Genomic DNA, 18,189 nt, shown 5'->3' on the forward strand with positions numbered 1-18,189 from the left:
ATGATGTTACCAGCAATGCCAAATTCACACCATAGCCACATAAGTTAACACCTCTAGTCTGCATATTTCTAACCTGCATAGCTGTGATATCAACACGAACGTGCATTTCACATGTTTATATCTAACTGCTGTGAAAAGAAAGATGCCAAGATGTTATATTCAGTATATCCTATTGTTAGTTTTATACAGACTAAATAAGTACAACTTTAAATGATAAACCAAATAAATGTGCATAATTTTATGATGATCTTGCATTGATGTTTTGTTATTCACAGTATATTGATACATTGTGGACCACTGTACATTAATACAGCACCTGACAATCATGACATGTAATATAAATTGCATATAAATTGTGTATGTGGTGTTGAAGGCAGACCTTGAGGCATGATTGGCAGATCTACTTGCCTGCTGCCAGGAGTGTTGAAAGCAGTAATGACATTTAATTAATTTGCAGTCATTTTGCAGTTTCCCGTGTTTTCCCATGGTTTTTACCCTACTCTTCAGTCAACAGTCTGCTATGCTTTTCTACCACAATAAGGGTTTCCCAGACCTTCTACCCCTTCCCCTAGTATTCCTTTATCTATCTGATTTGGATTGTTCAAGGCTGTTTGCATGAATAACTTTGCAGTTCATCGTGAACTGAGGATGTCTTCATTTCTTCACTGGAACCCAATGGGGAATAATATTTTAGTTCATGCATTTGAAGTCACACCACATGACAAGATGTGAACACAGGCTCTCACCACGGGCTTGGCTTCAATGTTCTCACGCAGAAGCCACTCTTCATTGAGGGTGTACCTGGCCTTTCCAGTGAGGACGTCAATGGATCCCTTATTGATCTGCTGCCTGATGGCACACAGCAGCAAGAAGAAGGGCTCTCCCACCTTCTCCTAGAACAAAATATACACAGCCAGTTTACTCTGGAGCCTGGGAATGTGCATTGCATGTTATGAACAGTACAAGCAGCAACTCCAAGGAAACCCATTCTAGCACTGTACTCACCATCAGAAACACTGTTCCAATAATACTAAACAGGTCTATAATAGAAATCACAGACCTTTCAGCCTCGGTTCAGCCTTGGTCCATTCACTTCTAATCTTCCCTGTATTACCCACGTACACATAATGGACCACTGAATTACACAAGGCAGTGTACTGTACTAAGTAAATCCAGGTGTAGTATCTCCCAGTAATGTATTTTTAACTTTGCACAAGAACAGTGAAATATCAGCATATTTTCCTCATTATTGCAACATTAGAACCGCTATAACGGTCAATACAGTTCCACGCACAAATCACAGAACAATATTTACCAAAAAAAAAAATAATAATAATAACTGAAACTAAATGCTAATCAGAATACAAAGTGGAAACAAGTTATCAAAAACTATTTTAAAAAAAAAAAAACATTTAGTAAAGCATACAAAATGCACATTAGGTGAAGTTTATAATTATGTAAAAACACACATTATTAAGCACAAAATAAAAAGAAGTTAGTTATTCTTGCACTGAAGTTGATGAATGTGGAAGCTGGTACAGAAAACTCATAGTGATGTTGGCTGTATTGGGAACACTGTGCAAGAGGTACTGAGGGAGGGATTTGTATTACAATTACACTACCACTTATTATTGTAGTGTGAAAAGCTCACCTTGAGGTAGCTGTACATGCAGATGGACATCCAGTTGGTAAGCATCTTCTCCACCACCGACTCGGTCCTCCTTAGCATCAGCTTGGGGTTCTTGGAGGCAGACGCGTCGATCAGATCCACCAGGAGGTCTTTCATGATGCTGGTGTAATACTCCAGCTTCTCGTGGAGTGCAATAGTGAGGAGGGAAGCTATGTTACACCTGGGGGGTCAGAGGGAGACTCGATTTATAAAGGCAGCTCCACTTCCCAGCAAGCAACGTCTGCATTGACGTCCTTGTTCCTTAGAGTGCTGTGTCCAGTTCTGGTCACCACAGTGCCACGAGTACACTGTGGTCCTGGATAGAATCCAACAAAGGGCAACCAGACTAATCCCAGGCTTAAAGGAATGAGCGCTGACCACAGGCTGAAAGAGACGATTTGTTTTAGCTCAGAAAAAAAAAAAGAATTTGGGGGGACATGATTGAAGTATTTTAAACCTTAAAAGGAGTTGACAAAATGAACCGTAACTAATACTTTAAGTGCAGAACAGAGACCAGGATCAGAGCACACAGGTGGAAACTTACTGGAGATAGAACAGAGGGAGGTAGACAGAGTGGTGACAGTATGGAATTCACACAGAGAGTGGTGAGAGTATGGCATTCACACAGAGCGTGGTGAGAGTATGGCATTCACACAGAGTGGTGAGAGTATGGAATTCACACAGAGAGTGGTGAGAGTATGGAATTCACACAGAGAGTGGTGAGAGTATGGCATTCACACAGAGAGTGGTGAGAGTATGGAATTCACACAGAGAGTGGTGAGAGTATGGAATTCACACAGAGAGTGGTGAGAGTATGGAATTCACACAGAGAGTGGTGAGAGTATGGCATTCACACAGAGAGTGGTGAGAGTATGGAATTCACACAGAGAGTGGTGAGAGTATGGAATTCACACAGAGAGTGGTGAGAGTATGGAATTCACACAGAGAGTGGTGAGAGTATGGAATTCACACAGAGAGTGGTGAGAGTATGGAATTCACACAGAGAGTGGTGAGAGTATGGCATTCACACAGAGTGGTGAGAGTATGGAATTCACACAGAGAGTGGTGAGAGTATGGAATTCACACAGAGAGTGGTGAGAGTATGGAATTCACACAGAGAGTGGTGAGAGTATGGAACGCGCTACCTAGTCATGTCGTTGAAGCTGAATCACTTGGATCCTTTAAGACCCAACTAGATACCGTTTTGAAATCAATCCACTACTAGGAACCGGAACGAGCCTACAGTAGATGGGTCAAATGGCCTCCTCTCGTTTGTTCTTATAATAAAAAGTGTCAACTTAAAAGAGGAATTTGCTTCCTTTAAATTCTAAAATCCAGTTTGCCAACACAGCTGTAAAGTTTGCTTTCCCTACCTCATGGAAATGCTTGTTAATCATTTTCTATATAAACTGTAGGTTTAATACAAAAATAAGTAGCAACTGATTTACCAGGAGAAGTGCAGCGTTTTCAAGGCAGACATTCAAAATGTAACCAAGGCACAGGTTGTGGACCCGCATTAACTTAACATATACTGTACATTACCACCAGTGCTGGAGAAGTTACTTTTAAAACATAATGTGTTACAGTTATCAGTTACAGTAACTTATTACATTAAAAAACATGTAACTAGTTACAGTTACAAATAGTTACTTCTCAGGGGTGGCCAACTCCTGTTGTGACTCAGGACTCGACTGCGTCTTGTCTGTGCCCAGCCTTATTTTGCGAGTATTCGTTTCCAGTCGCTGGACCCACCCCCACACTTGGTTTATTGAATGGAGTCACCCATCACTACGTGTAAGGTTTGATCTGCACAGCTGAAGCGCTTTCTGACTTCCACATTATGCATTAGCTGTAGTCTTTTTTTTAAATGCAATTATATGTGACTACATTATTTGCTCACGTAAAATGTCATCCGTTTCCACATTTTGTTACCTGTCTGAAAAAGAACCGTTCTAGTGACAAGCTACTGAAAAATGTAATCAGATTACAGTAATGTCTTACATGTAATGTGTGACTCCCCAACACTCCCTATCACTCAATTCACCACTGTTCAGAAACGTCATATTGAGTTACCTGTCTCTTACAGCAAAATCCTTCTGTTGTTCTAGTGCATGGACAAAGGTGACGAGAAAGTGCTTGTTGTTGAGCAGTGTGGAGAACAAGGCAATTCCTTCCTCCATGTTGGGTTTGACTGGGCTGGAAGACTAGAACAGTGAAAATGGGGTTTTTACACTGATCAATGGAAAACAAATGAATGACACATTTTACTTATTTTTACAAGCCCCAAACATTGCTTCCTGGCTCCTCCCAAATCAACACCATTCCAAAAGAGTCTGTACCCAAATCATGGGAGGAGGCTGTGTGGTCCAGTGGTTAAAGAAAGGGGCTTGTAACCAGGAGGTCCCCGGTTCAAATCCCACCTCAGCCAGTCACTTAATCTCCTTGTGCTCCGTCTTTCGGGGGAGATGTAATTGTAAGTGACTCTGCAGCTGACGCATAGTTCACACACCCTAGTCTCTGTAAGTCGCCTTGGATAAAGGCGTCTGCTAAATAAACAAATAATAATGGGGCATGTTATAGTAAAATAGTACACTGCCTGAAAGCAACATAGAGTTAAGCTCCAGGTAATGTTAGCTTCTTTTCTGTAGCCAAACACAAATATGCTAGCTATTTTAACACTCTGAATAGTTTGGACACACGTGCATATCCTACAATTTAACAGCTCAGACCCATGCCTATAGAATTAAACAATGCATATGCAGGTGCTCTTAGTGATTCTATTTTAAACCCTGATGAGTGTCTGTGTTTGTGCAGCAGCCTACCTTCCAGTCCTGCAGGAGCGGGTGGGTTTCCTGTGGAGTCACAGCAGCCTGAGGGTGGTTTTGGTAGATGGGTTGCACAAAGCTTCTCTCGTAGTCAGAGCACTGCTAAGGAGCACAACACACAGACAGCTTTCACATTCAGTACATTGCAACTATGTGTCTGACTTTAGTTTTCCAAGCTGTTTGGGGAGTAGAGTTTTTGATTACATGCCCAGCATTGTTTCTCTTCAGTCTCTTTTTTAAATGTAATACCCACCTTGGGAAAGAAAGTGCGGGTAACAAAGTGCTTGTACTCCAAGAACGGGATGCCCTGACTGCTGTTAAGCTCTTTGGTGAGGTCTGTCATGTCAGTCTGCAGCTCTGCAAAACCTACAGTCCAGTCAGAAACAACATATTACACTTTACACTGAAATGGACAACGTATTTATAGTACACACAAACAATTCTAATGTGCTAGCCAGAGAAATGCATTTGTACAACAATTCAACAAAGCATTTATTTTGCTAGGGGAAAATACATTCACCAGTATTTTTAATTTGGAAAGAAACTTCACAAATCTTTAAGTGCTGGTAAAACCTGACCAATCTGATCACAAGCGTCAGCAGCACATCCTGTGCTCCATAAGCTTTGAAACTGTATTACTCCCCAGCTTCCTTAAAACTGTTCTAGACAAAGCAATCCGTCTTCCGTTGAAAAAGTGATTGCATGAAAATGAAGCTTTTCTTTTTAGTGTTTCACTTAAAGAGCAACATGGTATGGGTATGAAACAGCAGTTATCTTAATTTGTGTATTCTTCTGGTTGCTAAGATTTATTTTGTATAATTTCTGTTTCAGTTACCACATCCTGGGGACTCAGAAGTTTAAATCACCCTACTTGCCTCAATAGAACTTACAGAATCATGTCCGACTTCCAAGTACATCAGTTACATCACAGAGGACCTATTCAATTGTTCCCCTGAAACATTTAGCCCCTAGTGTAAGTAAGGAACACCCCAAGTTCTATCTGACATTTCTTACTGAAATATCCATGTTGTTCATACGGCAGCATTTTTTTTTAACATTCCCAATTGTTTTAATATTATTCACACATCATAAGTAAATCAACTACATCATTACTTTTTTTCAACTTTTACTTGGGAACGTTCAGCAGGAGAAAGATCTATTTCTTCCAACAGTGCTGCTGTTTTGATTGAAATGAGTGAGGTATTGTGGGAACAGAAAACCAGCATTGTTGCAGGAGGGAGTGTGATCTGGATACACTGCGATCCTAGGAAGATCGTTTATTTTCTCCTGGCGAACGCTGCCTACAGTAAATGCTGAGAAATGTATTGCCCAATTGAGTTGGCAATATGTTTCAAAATATAATGCTGCAATATGGACAACATGGGACACAACATGTGTCTATGGGCAGAGTGTTGCAGAGGGACAAATTTATGGTTACACTCTGGGCTACCAGATGTATGTGGAGGATAGTTATGATTGTATGAGATATAGTGAGTCCACAGGGGGGTTAAAAAGTCACCAGAATGCAATGACATACACAGACAATGATGCAAAACATTCTGGAACCTGTGCTGAATCTCAAGAGTTCTTACCTTTGCGGATTTCGTCACGAATCTGAGATTCCATCTCTTCCATTTGAAGTAAGGTCTTCTGCCAGTATCGTTCTGCTCTGCGACTTTTAGTACAAAAGACCCCCAAGGCTAAAAAATAACAAAAATAAAGAGGAATAACTTGGGATTTCAGTAATCCTACAATTGAAGATGCATTTTTTCAAGCACTGGAGATATTCCAGTTGCGTGCTGTTTGAACTTTAAACCAAGGTTCAATGTCCTCCACAGAATTTCAGAACCATGTCAAACATCTAAGATGCAGAAAGGTACCTCCATTAGAGAAAAGTTTATGAAACATACTACAGAGAGGTAGTCCATGGAAAACCGAGTTAGCCAAAGCCTTATCATGGTCTCAGGATATTGCTCACTTACCCACTGTACAGACCAGTAGTAATATGCTGCATACAACTATGGACACAATGATAGCCATCTCGTTGCCTCCCAGATGCACCCTGGCGATCTCCTCTTTGAAATTCCCAACCTGCACCTAAATGACACAAGAGAATGTTCCTTTAAAGAAAAAGTCGCTCTCATCCTACTGCTGGGTGGTTTGCAAGAAGCTAAGGATGGACAAAGATTTGGTTCATGGATAAACGGCACAATATGAATAATGGTAAATCAATAAGTTTACTTAATTGTAATTATTTACTGTATTCTTTATTTTGCTTTTATTTGAATTTGATCTTATTTTCTACAGATTTTACTATACTTTATAAACTGCTCTTATCTGTAATGTGACATTTTGCAATGTGATATTGTGTAATGTGATATTTTGCAATGTGATACTTTGTACTGTGATATTTTGTAACAACTGTAAGTAGCCCTGGATAAGGGTGTCTGATAATAAATAAACACTAATAATAATAATAATAATAATAAGCACAACAATGGTGAACGCTCCCCAGAGTAAATGCCGGGAAATGTATTGCCCAAGATTTATGACCAAACAATTAAACTATGTTTAAAAATATAACGCTGAGATACTGACAACATGGGACACAGCAAATGTCAAACAATGTGTTTGTTCTATGCTATGTAATATTAGTAGGTGTTTTGTCCTTTCTTCATCCCCCAGGACAGGGTGTGGCAGTATAAATAGGGTTTGACTTCCTACAGTATTCCACTGTGTGAAATAATTCCAGTCACCCAACTGAAAAGAAAAAGATGGTGAACTGATTTTCTTAAATAAACAACATTCTAGTTCATGAACATAAACTACAGCGGTCACTGGCTTGACTCCAGTAAAGTCAACTAAAGATAACAAACACTAAACGCATATTTCATTTACATGAAACCATGCTTGTTTTCATGAAGCCGATATCATTGGTTTTATGCACTAAATCAAGGGCCTAAAACTAAACTGGTTAATTTATCATGAAAACCACTTTGTTGAAATATTTGTCTATTTCGCACTCTTTTTAAATTAAGATTAAGGACTACTTTCTTAAATCACTTAACTCCAACCTGACCCAGAAGTTACCAAGCCAGAAATAAAGAACTCACACAGTCTTTTTCTCATGTATGTTTATAAGAGTTTGGTGGCTTCCTCTAATCACGTTGAGAGTGTATTTCTCGTATACTCTTTGTTGTGTCAGGTTTGTCATACAAACATTTACAATTCATTTTAGTATTGTAATTTGATGATTTGAAGTACATAGTTTGGATAATCTAGTCTTTTGAATGGATGAGTTTTTAATGTAGAACATACATTTTTGTCAGTACTCATTTTTTTATATCATGTTAATGTAATTTCTCCAGAAAGAGGACCTGTGAGAAACCTCTATTGTGTGATGTTTTAATGGTATCAAAATTGTAAGCACATTATAAATGCAAAATTCTCTCTAGGTCAAGAATACATTATTATTATTATTATTATTATTATTATTATTATTATTATTATTATACATGGAGAATGATAATTTTCCTATACATTTCAGTGTTTTACAGTCTTATTATACATGGTGGTGACGCGAGACCTGTGTATAATAAAATTGAATGTGAATAATAACACCTGCAGATTTTAAGTTTTATCTGCGGAAGACAGGGAGGAATCCGTCGAATAGCAGAATAACACAAGCACTCTTTGAAAAACTGCCTTGATAGATTTTTGTGGCTTCGGACAAATATCCCCTGCTTTAATCATATGATGTTCTTTTGAAACGCAGGTTCTGTCTTGTTAAATACCTGATCTTAAAAGGCTCTGTCTTGTCTGCAACCTTTTCAGTCTATCCCAGCTTCCTCTACTGCTCTTATCATCACCTCATTCTTTATGAACCCTTTCTATACAAACCCCTTTGTTTCCAGTCTGTGATTTTCCTGCTGCTCACTTTCTCCACTCTGCTCTTTTCAGTTATGCTTCAGGTTCTGCACTCCCCACTCGTTCTATTCTTTGTGTTGAATGGCTTCACCACCGTGATCACTGGTCACAGCTTTGACAGTCTCTTTTGTTCGGTTTGGATTTCACTTTCACTAAAGCGTGACTGTTTTTTCTCAGAGAGAGCTGCGGGAATCTTGTTCTACATTCTATTATCTTTTATCTGCTCAACTGACTTTGTCGATTTGCAAACTGGAGCCACAGGTGTGCTCAATATCCTCAATGGCTTCCATTTTAAAGAGTCACCTGTCTCTTTTTTTTAAAATTGGGGGGCATCTCTGTATTTGTTCATTCCCAGTGCTTCAGTCACATTTGCCAAGCATTTTTTTAACCCTATTTTCTCCACAATTTAGATGTCTAATTCGCCTCCCTCACTGCAGCAATTCCCCACACAGCTCAGGTGAACTGAAGGTCAGTGGGCGTCCACCGACCCCGTGACCAAGCCAACTGCCTCTTTACACCCAGGAGCTATGCAGCACATGTCAGCGAGCTGCTAACCACTGGAGGACAAAGGCCTGCCCTGCAGATGTCCGCTTCTTTTTTGCCTCCTTCTGGAATCCCCAGTGAAGACAGAGAACTTTGCTCAGCCAAGTTGCTCCCCTGCGCTCCCCTAACTGTATGACTGACGCGACCGTGCTTTTACCAGATGAGTCACTTGGAGACTCCTTGCTGTACAATTGTATACGTTTCTTTAACCCTTTCAGGATCAAGCATTTTTCAGTGGGATGCTCCCCCAGGACCAGGCTGTAGTTGACTCTCTTCCTATAAAAATTCACAAAGAATCTATTTTTTACAGTAGCATCTTGGAAATGGTGTCCTTTTTTTCAGAACACTCTGGGGAACATTTTAAAGAACTTCAGAAACCATAAAAAAATCGCTTTTTTTCAACACAATATTTCGTTATTTATTTATTTATTTATTTATTTTAAAGTTATGTATATTTTATTATGAATTCTGCTTAGAGATACATGTATAAAAATGCATTATTCTATGACCCGAGGGACCTTAGAATACTACCTGAAAGTTTTGTTGAAAAATATTGATGTTTGGGCAAATTACAAGACATTGTTTCACCTTAGTGCATAATAGTACACGTTTAATCTCAGGGCTTTTATAAGCAATAATGGACACTACTCTTATAAATATTTATAAATAAAATAATAGTTATTCATTCCATTATTATCAGTAATAAGGAAAATAAAAACATACCTGACACATTTAGTTCATGAAATAGTATATGCTTATATCCACTCGTTCCAAAATGAAGTGCTTTTTTTTATCGTGTTTACACAATCACGTTCCTAGAAGCCCACTTCAGTATGATCGTGTTAACACAATCCCGGTCCTTAAAGGGTTAGATATTACGATAAGATTTCTATTCTACTATGGGAAAATTTTACTGTCTGTGTAAAATTCCAAACGAAATCACTGGAGTTTTTCAATAGCTCTAAACACTGCCTGACTTTAAACACTGCCACCATCTGAATACATCAGGTGTCTTTAACATCATTCTACAGACAAAAATGCACTAAACTACTCATATTAAATATGTTGGTATTCATAACCTTGGTACGTACTGTTTAGATACATTGAATAGATCCCATCACTTCAATTGTATTTAAGTTAACTTAATAACAGAAAGCAAGTTTAAACTCCAAACATCAGACGATAACAACACAAATAAAACCTCTACACCCTGTACTCTACTATTACCTGTCTTCTTTATCCAAGAACAAAGAAGAATCAGGGTGGACATGATTGAAGACTTACAGATCTTATAAGGACTTGACAAAGGTAACCCTGACCAAAACTTTAAGCACAGCACAGAAACCATGCCCAGAAGTTCAGATAGTTCAATTAGGACAGGAAGACGCTTCTTTACACAGAGAGTGGTGAGGGTGTGGAATGGGCTACCTAGTCATGTTGTTGAGGCAGAATCACTGGGATCCTTTAAGACCCAACTTGACATCATAACTGGAAATGAATACAAGATACAGACTAAAACAAAAAAGTTTCTGTACTATGGATATTGGCACTGTGGGGAGAAAAATCGCTGGAGTATCACAGAGGCCAAAGACACACACACATTCCAGTCATAACTTCTCCCGAGAAAGCGTTTTATCAAGGATGTTAAACAGCAGACTGACAGAAAAACGAAAGCAAAGCAGGGCAGACTAGTCTGTGCTATTAAAAACCTTGCAATGGTCAGCATTGTTTTTGCGATGGACAGCATTGGTACTTTCCAATGTTCTCAGCTCCTCAGGTTGGTTAAAAGAAAGCATTTCAAGAATATAAAGCTTGCTAAGTTTTTAGGCAGGAAATCTACAGTACAAGTGTCTGGTATATTCATTGGTTACTCTACAAGCCTATTACCGGCAAGTTCCCATTAACCTATAAGGTCTATAAACCTATTTCACAAACTCAGTCTTGCTGTGCGTTACCACCTCACTCCCCAACCACCACCACGTCACCAGTCCAGAGGGGGGGAGTATACGATGCTCCTCTGCCTCATCATTTTTGTTCACCATGATGAACACATAGATTTATTATTTTATTGTTTGTTTTTTAGCAGGCAGCACCTGGATGCTCTGAAGGAGGAGGCTGTGCTCCAACTATTTTTACTCTACTTATTTTTCTTCACCCATTGTTGAGTTCAATGTTTTGGGAAATCTGTAAGATGTTGTATTATAATAAAGGTGGTTATTTAACGCTGACTGAAAAGCCAGTGGTCATGAGCAAATCAGCAGGGAGGGTTGTGTTTCAATGAAGCACATGTGTACTGTTCAACAATCAGTATCTTAAGTCACATCAGTGGCTCAAGCCAAGATAAACAAGAGAAAACTGTTTACCCCTCACCCCTTAATAATGTCAGTTACAGAACTGCTCAGTGTTTGAAATCTGCCACGTTTGGGTTTATAAGCGAGTAGGATGGGTCAGTTAGTCCTTATTGTATCTTGTTTATTTTGTGTATCACATATTGACTTTCTCTTTTATTGTAGAAATGACCCATACAGTAGAGGCTGATCATTTTTTAAACCTTGTCCTTTTACTAGCTCTGTAAGATTTAAAAAATAAAAATGGTTGATCCCTTATTTTGTATGTTGTGGTCAGATATTGCTAGCGTTACTTCACAAGCCCACTGCTTTCCTTTAATCAGTCTGCAGCACAGAGATCATAATCAGTGATTTCCATGCAGTCTGACTGCTTGTGACCAGGAAACCATGCTTCTGTTTCTATTTGTTTGTCAAAAGGGGGTCCTTGATGAAAAGCGCTGGACAGACAGCACTCAGAGCAGGAACCCTCCATTTAGAAGTGGGTCAGAAATCCACCCTGTCAGTAATGGGCGCAGTATGGCTTTGCTACATAACAATATTTATACAACTCAGGGACTGAAAGCAGTGTAACAGTAGATATTTCAACAAGCTGTTTTACACCCCGTGCTGTTACACTGCCCACATTGTGCAAGGAGACTTCTCTTAACCTTAGCTGTTTCATCTGCAGACAGGCTGTGGCTTCTTTGAACAACAAACTGAGAGCGCCAAGGCTGCCTCTCTGGAGTGTTGGTATTAATACGCAGTGTGTGTGTTGAAATATATTGTATTTGTTAATGAAAAGCTAGAATTGCAGTTACTTCCTCCTTAGTGTAAATATATTTGAACACCCTGTTGATTTTCATATGGAAAAACTGCTAACTCAGACTGGAGCTGCTAAATTGTGTCTTGTAGCGTGTCTCATTATTCTGCGTTAGCATTTTTCCCATATCAAGCTTAATATGGCGCGCTATTTGCTATACCTTATCTTAAAAAACTCAAACATAAATTGGGAGGTGCAGTATATACAGCAAGAAGAAACTATGTCAAGTTCAGTGTACAAGTGTAGACACTCCTTAGAGTTTATCTCAGAGTTAGAATCTATGTGTAAAATTGTTTTATTTTTATTATATGAAAAGGAGGATGGGACTGCAGGTGATGGCAACTTATAAACTTGTATTTTTTGTATACAACTGTTAGTCTGTCGGCTAAGAAATAAATAATAATAATAATAATAATAATAATAATAATAATAATAATAATAGGGTCCTAAATCTATCCAAATATAATAAAAAAAAGCATAATAAACAACAACAGCTTATCTTATTAAAATATTCCACTGTTCCTTATGCACATAATAACACAACTAATAATATCAACAAATATCAAACAAAATGCTCATTACTTCCTACAGTACTAGCAAAAACCTCTTCAGAATCTCTGCAGTCTGCTGGGTCACCATGCTGCCACTGACACAGTAACCCCCCTGCCTGCAGTCTGCTGGGTCACCATGCTGCTACTGACACAGTAACCCCCCTGCCTGCAGTCTGCTGGGTCACCATGCTGCTACTGACACAGTAACCCCCCTGCCTGCAGTCTGCTGGGTCACCATGCTGCTACTGACACAGTAACCCCCCTGCCTGCAGTCTGCTGGGTCACCATGCTGCTACTGACACAGTAACCCCCTTGCCTGCAGTCTGCTGGGTCACCATGCTGCCACTGACACAGTAACCCCCCTGCCTGCAGTCTGCTGGGTCACCATGCTGCTACTGACACAGTAACCCCCCTGCCTGCAGTCTGCTGGGTCACCATGCTGCTACTGACACAGTAACCCCCCTGCCTGCAGTCTGCTGGGTCACCATGCTGCTACTGACACAGTAACCCCCTTGCCTGCAGTCTGCTGGGTCACCATGCTGCCACTGGCACAGTAACACTCACTATGACAGGAAGCTGCCTCTCGGTGGAGCTCAGGGATCCGTTGATGGTGCAGTGGAAGACCTTCTCGTTGTTGAAGCTGATCTCACAGGGGATAGAGCCGATCATTACTTTGTATTCCTCTGGTCTCAGATCCAAACAGTTTCTTGCTTTCTGGTGAAGTAGAAATGATGAGCATATCAATATTCCAGCCCCAGTGCTGGGGAGTAACGCATTACATGTAACACATTACTGTAATCTGATTACCTTTTTCAGTAACTTGTAACTGTAATGGATTGCTTTTCAGACAGGTAATGCATAACATGGAAACCAGAAAAGCGCTTCAACAGGTTTCATATCGTTTCACCAGAACATTGTGTCAGAGGAGAGAACTAGTGGGTTTGATAGTTGGATCTTAAAATAATATTTTGAGCTCCAGCCTGATCAAACCAAAACAGGCCCAAACATCATCACTGCTTTCAATCTGATCACTTAAGCCATTCTAGAAGGTTGATTTGTATAAAGCCAGTTCTAGGACAGACAGCAGACCTGAGCCCTGTCTTTCTCTCTGACTGGCAACATGGTTATTTTATAGCTAGTTCATGATGCCGCACCAACCCTGCAGTTTTATCTTTTTTAAATGTTTTAATATTTACCTTATTATTTTAAGAGTTTGCCAATTCTAAGTGGTTCTAGGTTCTGTTGCTTTATCATTTTTTCTGTAAATTTGCCTTTGCGTGGCTTTGAACTCACCTGGAGAACCCTAAGTGCCGGTCTCCCTTTTAGCAGAGAGGTCACAGTGTCACATGATTTGAACGGAATGAGGAAGAATGAGGACCAGACTGATTTAGTAAAATGATAATAAAGCAACAGAACTCAAGAACCTCTAAGAAGCATTGCAAACACCATCACAATGAAAGGAAAAGCACACATGCAATTTAAATGACACATGAAAGCGACTCTTATATTTAACACAACTCCCCACATGCGGTAGAAACACAACTACTGGAAAATGTGGCGTATTATTAATTCATGGGTAAACTGAAGAGCACACATTTTATAATTCCAATACCACATCAGAGATCTAGCTGGCTGTACAGTTGGTCAATGTAAACCAGGTGTGATCCAAGAGAAATGTGCTAACCTTAGCATGTGGCACACTTCAGATGTTTATCCTGTAGCTTCCCCTGTTTACTGGTTTAGCTCCTGGCTCTGTTCCATTCCAGGATACATATGCCCTCCGCCTTTGTTACTGAACATTTCCTCAAGGCTTTTTATTTTTTACAAAAACATATCCCTTTCAACCCAACAAGGCAATACTGCATTTCTGCTAACATTGAATTTCACCACATGTTTAACCACAAGCTGAATTAAACTGAAGACTGTGGCTATTTTTGAACAGACACAGAATACACAAAATAACTGAGGTCAGCTTATACTCCATATAGAGTACTGTGGTCTTTTTAGTGGTACCTATACTGTCAGTTTTGACCGTGTTCACAGATCTTGTGGCACGATTAACACAGCGAGTACTTCTGTTGCTGTAATATACTGACCATTTTTGTGAAACTAGACATGCAATCAATATGTTATTTTTTTTTGTTCTTTCTATGCTTTCAATGCAGTTATAAAGTTATCTGCACAGTAATGTTTACTCCTTTCTCTATTTACAGCAATCTGAGATTTAACATGTTTGTAATAATAATACATCTTTAGAAGCCTGGTCAGTAGGGTGCACTGTAGAGTGGGGAGGAGAAACAGTCACTGCTGATTTTGCCTCCTCAGCACACGAGGGAACCCTTGGTGGCACTCCCTGTGGAATCACTAATGAAGATTGTTCACTTCTCCCAGCCAGGAAGAGAAGCTATGCTCTCTGACTGTGTGGCTCGGTATGACCCTGCACACCACACAGACTTGCCTTTACCAGGTGAGCCAGAAATGAATATTCTCTGTGATATACCAGGACATTGTGTCTCATTAGAACAATATATAACAGTCAACAAATACTACATCACTGCTCAAAAAAACAGAAGCGTATTACAATTGCTTTGAGAACCCATTAGCAACACCTTATCAAACAGGGGTCAAACTTCTAGTACAGCCAGGGTTACCAGAATCCACTAAAGGCAATGATAGAGACTAAAATGTTTGTTGGACAGTGGCTTTTAATACTTAGTTACCAGAACCTAGCACAAAAGTAAGGTTCAATAATCTCCTCCTTTAGTTACTAGTACATAAAACAGACCATAAACCAAGTCATGTTGAGATTCATTGCAGTTTTGAAAGAGGGAGTTGTGTGGGCAGGATAATCCCCTAACACAGACCTGACAGAATCTCAGAACTCCAGGCCTAGGGATTCCCCAACCCCTGTAGATGAGGTGGGTGTTGGGTCCTTACGTCATCTTGTATGTATCTTCAAACAAAGAGCTAGTGACTTGGAAGAAAACCTCACCATAATGACCAGAGTCAGGGGTTCCCCGTGATGGTGCTTGATCCACCTCTCCTTATTGGCGATGTAAAAGTGCGGGTCCTCACAGTAATGCATGTAGAAGCTGCCAGTGTGCGACTCGTCATCGTAGTCAGGCAGGCTGTGGACGGCCGAGCCGTCTCCCGTGTACAGGACCCCGTTGATGTAAAACTTCACCGGCTGCTCCTCAGTACTGTTAGAGGCTGCTGGGGAGGGGCACGTGATAACGGTAGGACTCTGAACTGCACAGATCTGAAAAGGAAGAGCATAATATGATTAACAAACCGCTACTTTACTCAACAGTGTGGAAAACGAGAAAAGTTATCTTAACTAGGTTATCTAAATTCAATATTTTACAAGGAATGCCTAAAAAGTCAAGCACAGAAGAAAACCATACCCAGTACAGTGTTTATTATAGACATGACATTATAAAATATTCCAGACAGTTTTTGCTGCAACTGCAAGTCCATGAATGAAAGCATTTAGCAGATTTTAAATGTAACTTGGATCTAACTTTAGCTTCTGAAGTGCCAGTTTCAGTGATTAATAAATCATTGTTACTACTTTACTCTCTTGGAATGCAGAAGAACCTTAAATTATCTCTCTGGTAGAATTGTTCTGCTCTTTCTCTCATTGATTTGTAAAGCTATTAGTTCGTATCAATATAAAACTCACTGTCAACCAGCAAGTAAAACATCTAACAGCATCATAAAGAAAAAGAACCAAAAAAAAAAAAAGTTGCTCTATTAGATTCTTTAGTTTGGACGCCTGCTGTTATGAAGGGGAACAGAAAGTATTAAATTATATTGATTTTAACATGGAATAAAAATGTTGCCTTGGTTGAACTTGGACCCTAGTGTAACTAGCAGACATTTACACATTCACCAATGAAGTTGTGATTGTGATCCATTGTTAATATGACAAGCACTTACTGTTGGTTCTTTGCCGATCCTTAAAACCACCATGGAGATGTTCTGGATCAGATTGAACTCCTGCCCCTTCAAAGTGAGTATCCTTCCTCCACTAAAAAAACAAAACAATACAACATCTAAAACTTTGACTAATCCCAGGGTTTAAAGGACTGAGCTACGAACGCAGGCTGGCAGAACGGAATATATTCAGCCTAGAACAAAGAATTATGGGGGCCATGACTGAAGTCTTTAAAATCTTAAAAGGAGTTGACAGAGTTAACTGCACACAATACTTTAAGCACAGCACAGAAACCAGGACTGGAGGACACAGTGGAAAATTAAGTGGAGATATACTTAGGACAGAGAAAAGGACCCTTCTTTACACAGAGAGTGGTGAGGGGATGGAATTAATTGAATTGTATTCTTACTTTGGCCCACGTGAAAGTCTGCATAAAGCCACACCACCACACTGACCCCCAATTAAAATAATTTTAGCTAACAAAATAATTTCATAAACCTGATATAAACTTTACCTGTTTTTGCAGTTCATTTAGCTAAATAGGTCTCAAATGTGCAGTTTCGAAATAAACACATGTATTTTCATTTTAAAACATAATATTCTGGTTAAAGGAAGCTCTCAGTTTCTATGCCTTATTCTCAGGTTATCTGTTTGCACTTCCTGGGTCATTTCACCTCGGCAGTGCCTCCTGGGTCAAAGCATGTTACTGGCTGAAAGTCAGTCCGTCGATGCAGAAAGCAGCTGGTTGGTTAATGTCAGGAAGAAGCCATTAAAGGGGTGGGAACAATTTCAACCTCTAGGTGGAACAACCAACCAAGTGCAACACAAACTGAAAGCATGGCTTGCAAACAGAGATATCTTTAACCTTGTGTAGTACCAGATATCAAGTTTTAAATTAAAAATTAAAGTTTACCATAAGATGTGTTTCTTTCAAACCTGGGCATTTGAGACTTATATAGGGAATGGCAGTGCACAGCCTGTAAGAGCTATGGCATTTTTTTGTTAGCTACAATCACTGTAAGATGAAGATTCTACTTTCAAATACCTGACGTGGCTTGTTTTCGGACTGATCTCAGATATGACTGGGTTTTCCATGTACGTATACATGGTGCTGTTGCTGCTGCTGGGACAGGGGTTGCCCTCAAACTGGACGCACACCTGCACGGTTTCTGCCTTGGGAAGCAGCGCTGCTGGCATGGTGCATTTAATTGTGTCCTGTGTGCGTCTGCAGGAGGAAAAAAAAAGCAATCTGCATTGGGCATCATTAGAATAAGTACAGATCTCAGTTAGTCTGGCTTTGTTCCATGTGGAGTTTGAATAATATATTTTTGAGTTATATAGAAGTTTATATGTTTTTTCAGATATTTAAAATATATGTCATGTAAAGCTATATATTTAATATATATATAAACCATAAGTAAAAATCCATATTTAAAATATATTTTCTTTCCCTATGGTAATGATCTACCCTTTGTTTAATGCTGACGGCACAGAATCGTATATATCAGGTCACAATCAATAACTAATATTATCTAAGACTATGATGATTTTTCAAACTTACCAAATTGGTTACAGAATAACCAACTAATA

General features: G+C 39.5%; 1 protein-coding gene across 2 annotated transcripts in view; it reads right to left on the minus strand.

The window, feature by feature from the left end:
• Positions 1 to 18,189, minus strand: part of LOC117412298 (plexin-D1-like) — a 50,017-nt gene that overhangs the window by 10,069 nt on the left and 21,759 nt on the right. Inside the window, exons 16-26 of one of the 2 annotated variants that reach the window (XM_058988853.1) lie at positions 17,645 to 17,824; positions 16,602 to 16,692; positions 15,655 to 15,921; positions 13,227 to 13,376; positions 6,477 to 6,591; positions 6,087 to 6,194; positions 4,748 to 4,860; positions 4,492 to 4,593; positions 3,743 to 3,873; positions 1,652 to 1,850; positions 747 to 893 (exon numbers count right to left, since the gene is read on the minus strand). In XM_058988853.1, the coding sequence (XP_058844836.1) occupies positions 747 to 893; positions 1,652 to 1,850; positions 3,743 to 3,873; positions 4,492 to 4,593; positions 4,748 to 4,860; positions 6,087 to 6,194; positions 6,477 to 6,591; positions 13,227 to 13,376; positions 15,655 to 15,921; positions 16,602 to 16,692; positions 17,645 to 17,824 (1,603 nt within the window). Of the gene's footprint in view, positions 1 to 746; positions 894 to 1,651; positions 1,851 to 3,742; positions 3,874 to 4,491; positions 4,597 to 4,747; positions 4,861 to 6,086; positions 6,195 to 6,476; positions 6,592 to 13,226; positions 13,377 to 15,654; positions 15,922 to 16,601; positions 16,693 to 17,644; positions 17,825 to 18,189 lie in introns of both variants that reach the window. The other variant, XM_058988852.1, reaches the window with a different exon arrangement.

This window comes from Acipenser ruthenus, chromosome 16, assembly GCF_902713425.1.
Source record: "Acipenser ruthenus chromosome 16, fAciRut3.2 maternal haplotype, whole genome shotgun sequence".
Taxonomy (NCBI): domain Eukaryota; kingdom Metazoa; phylum Chordata; class Actinopteri; order Acipenseriformes; family Acipenseridae; genus Acipenser; species Acipenser ruthenus.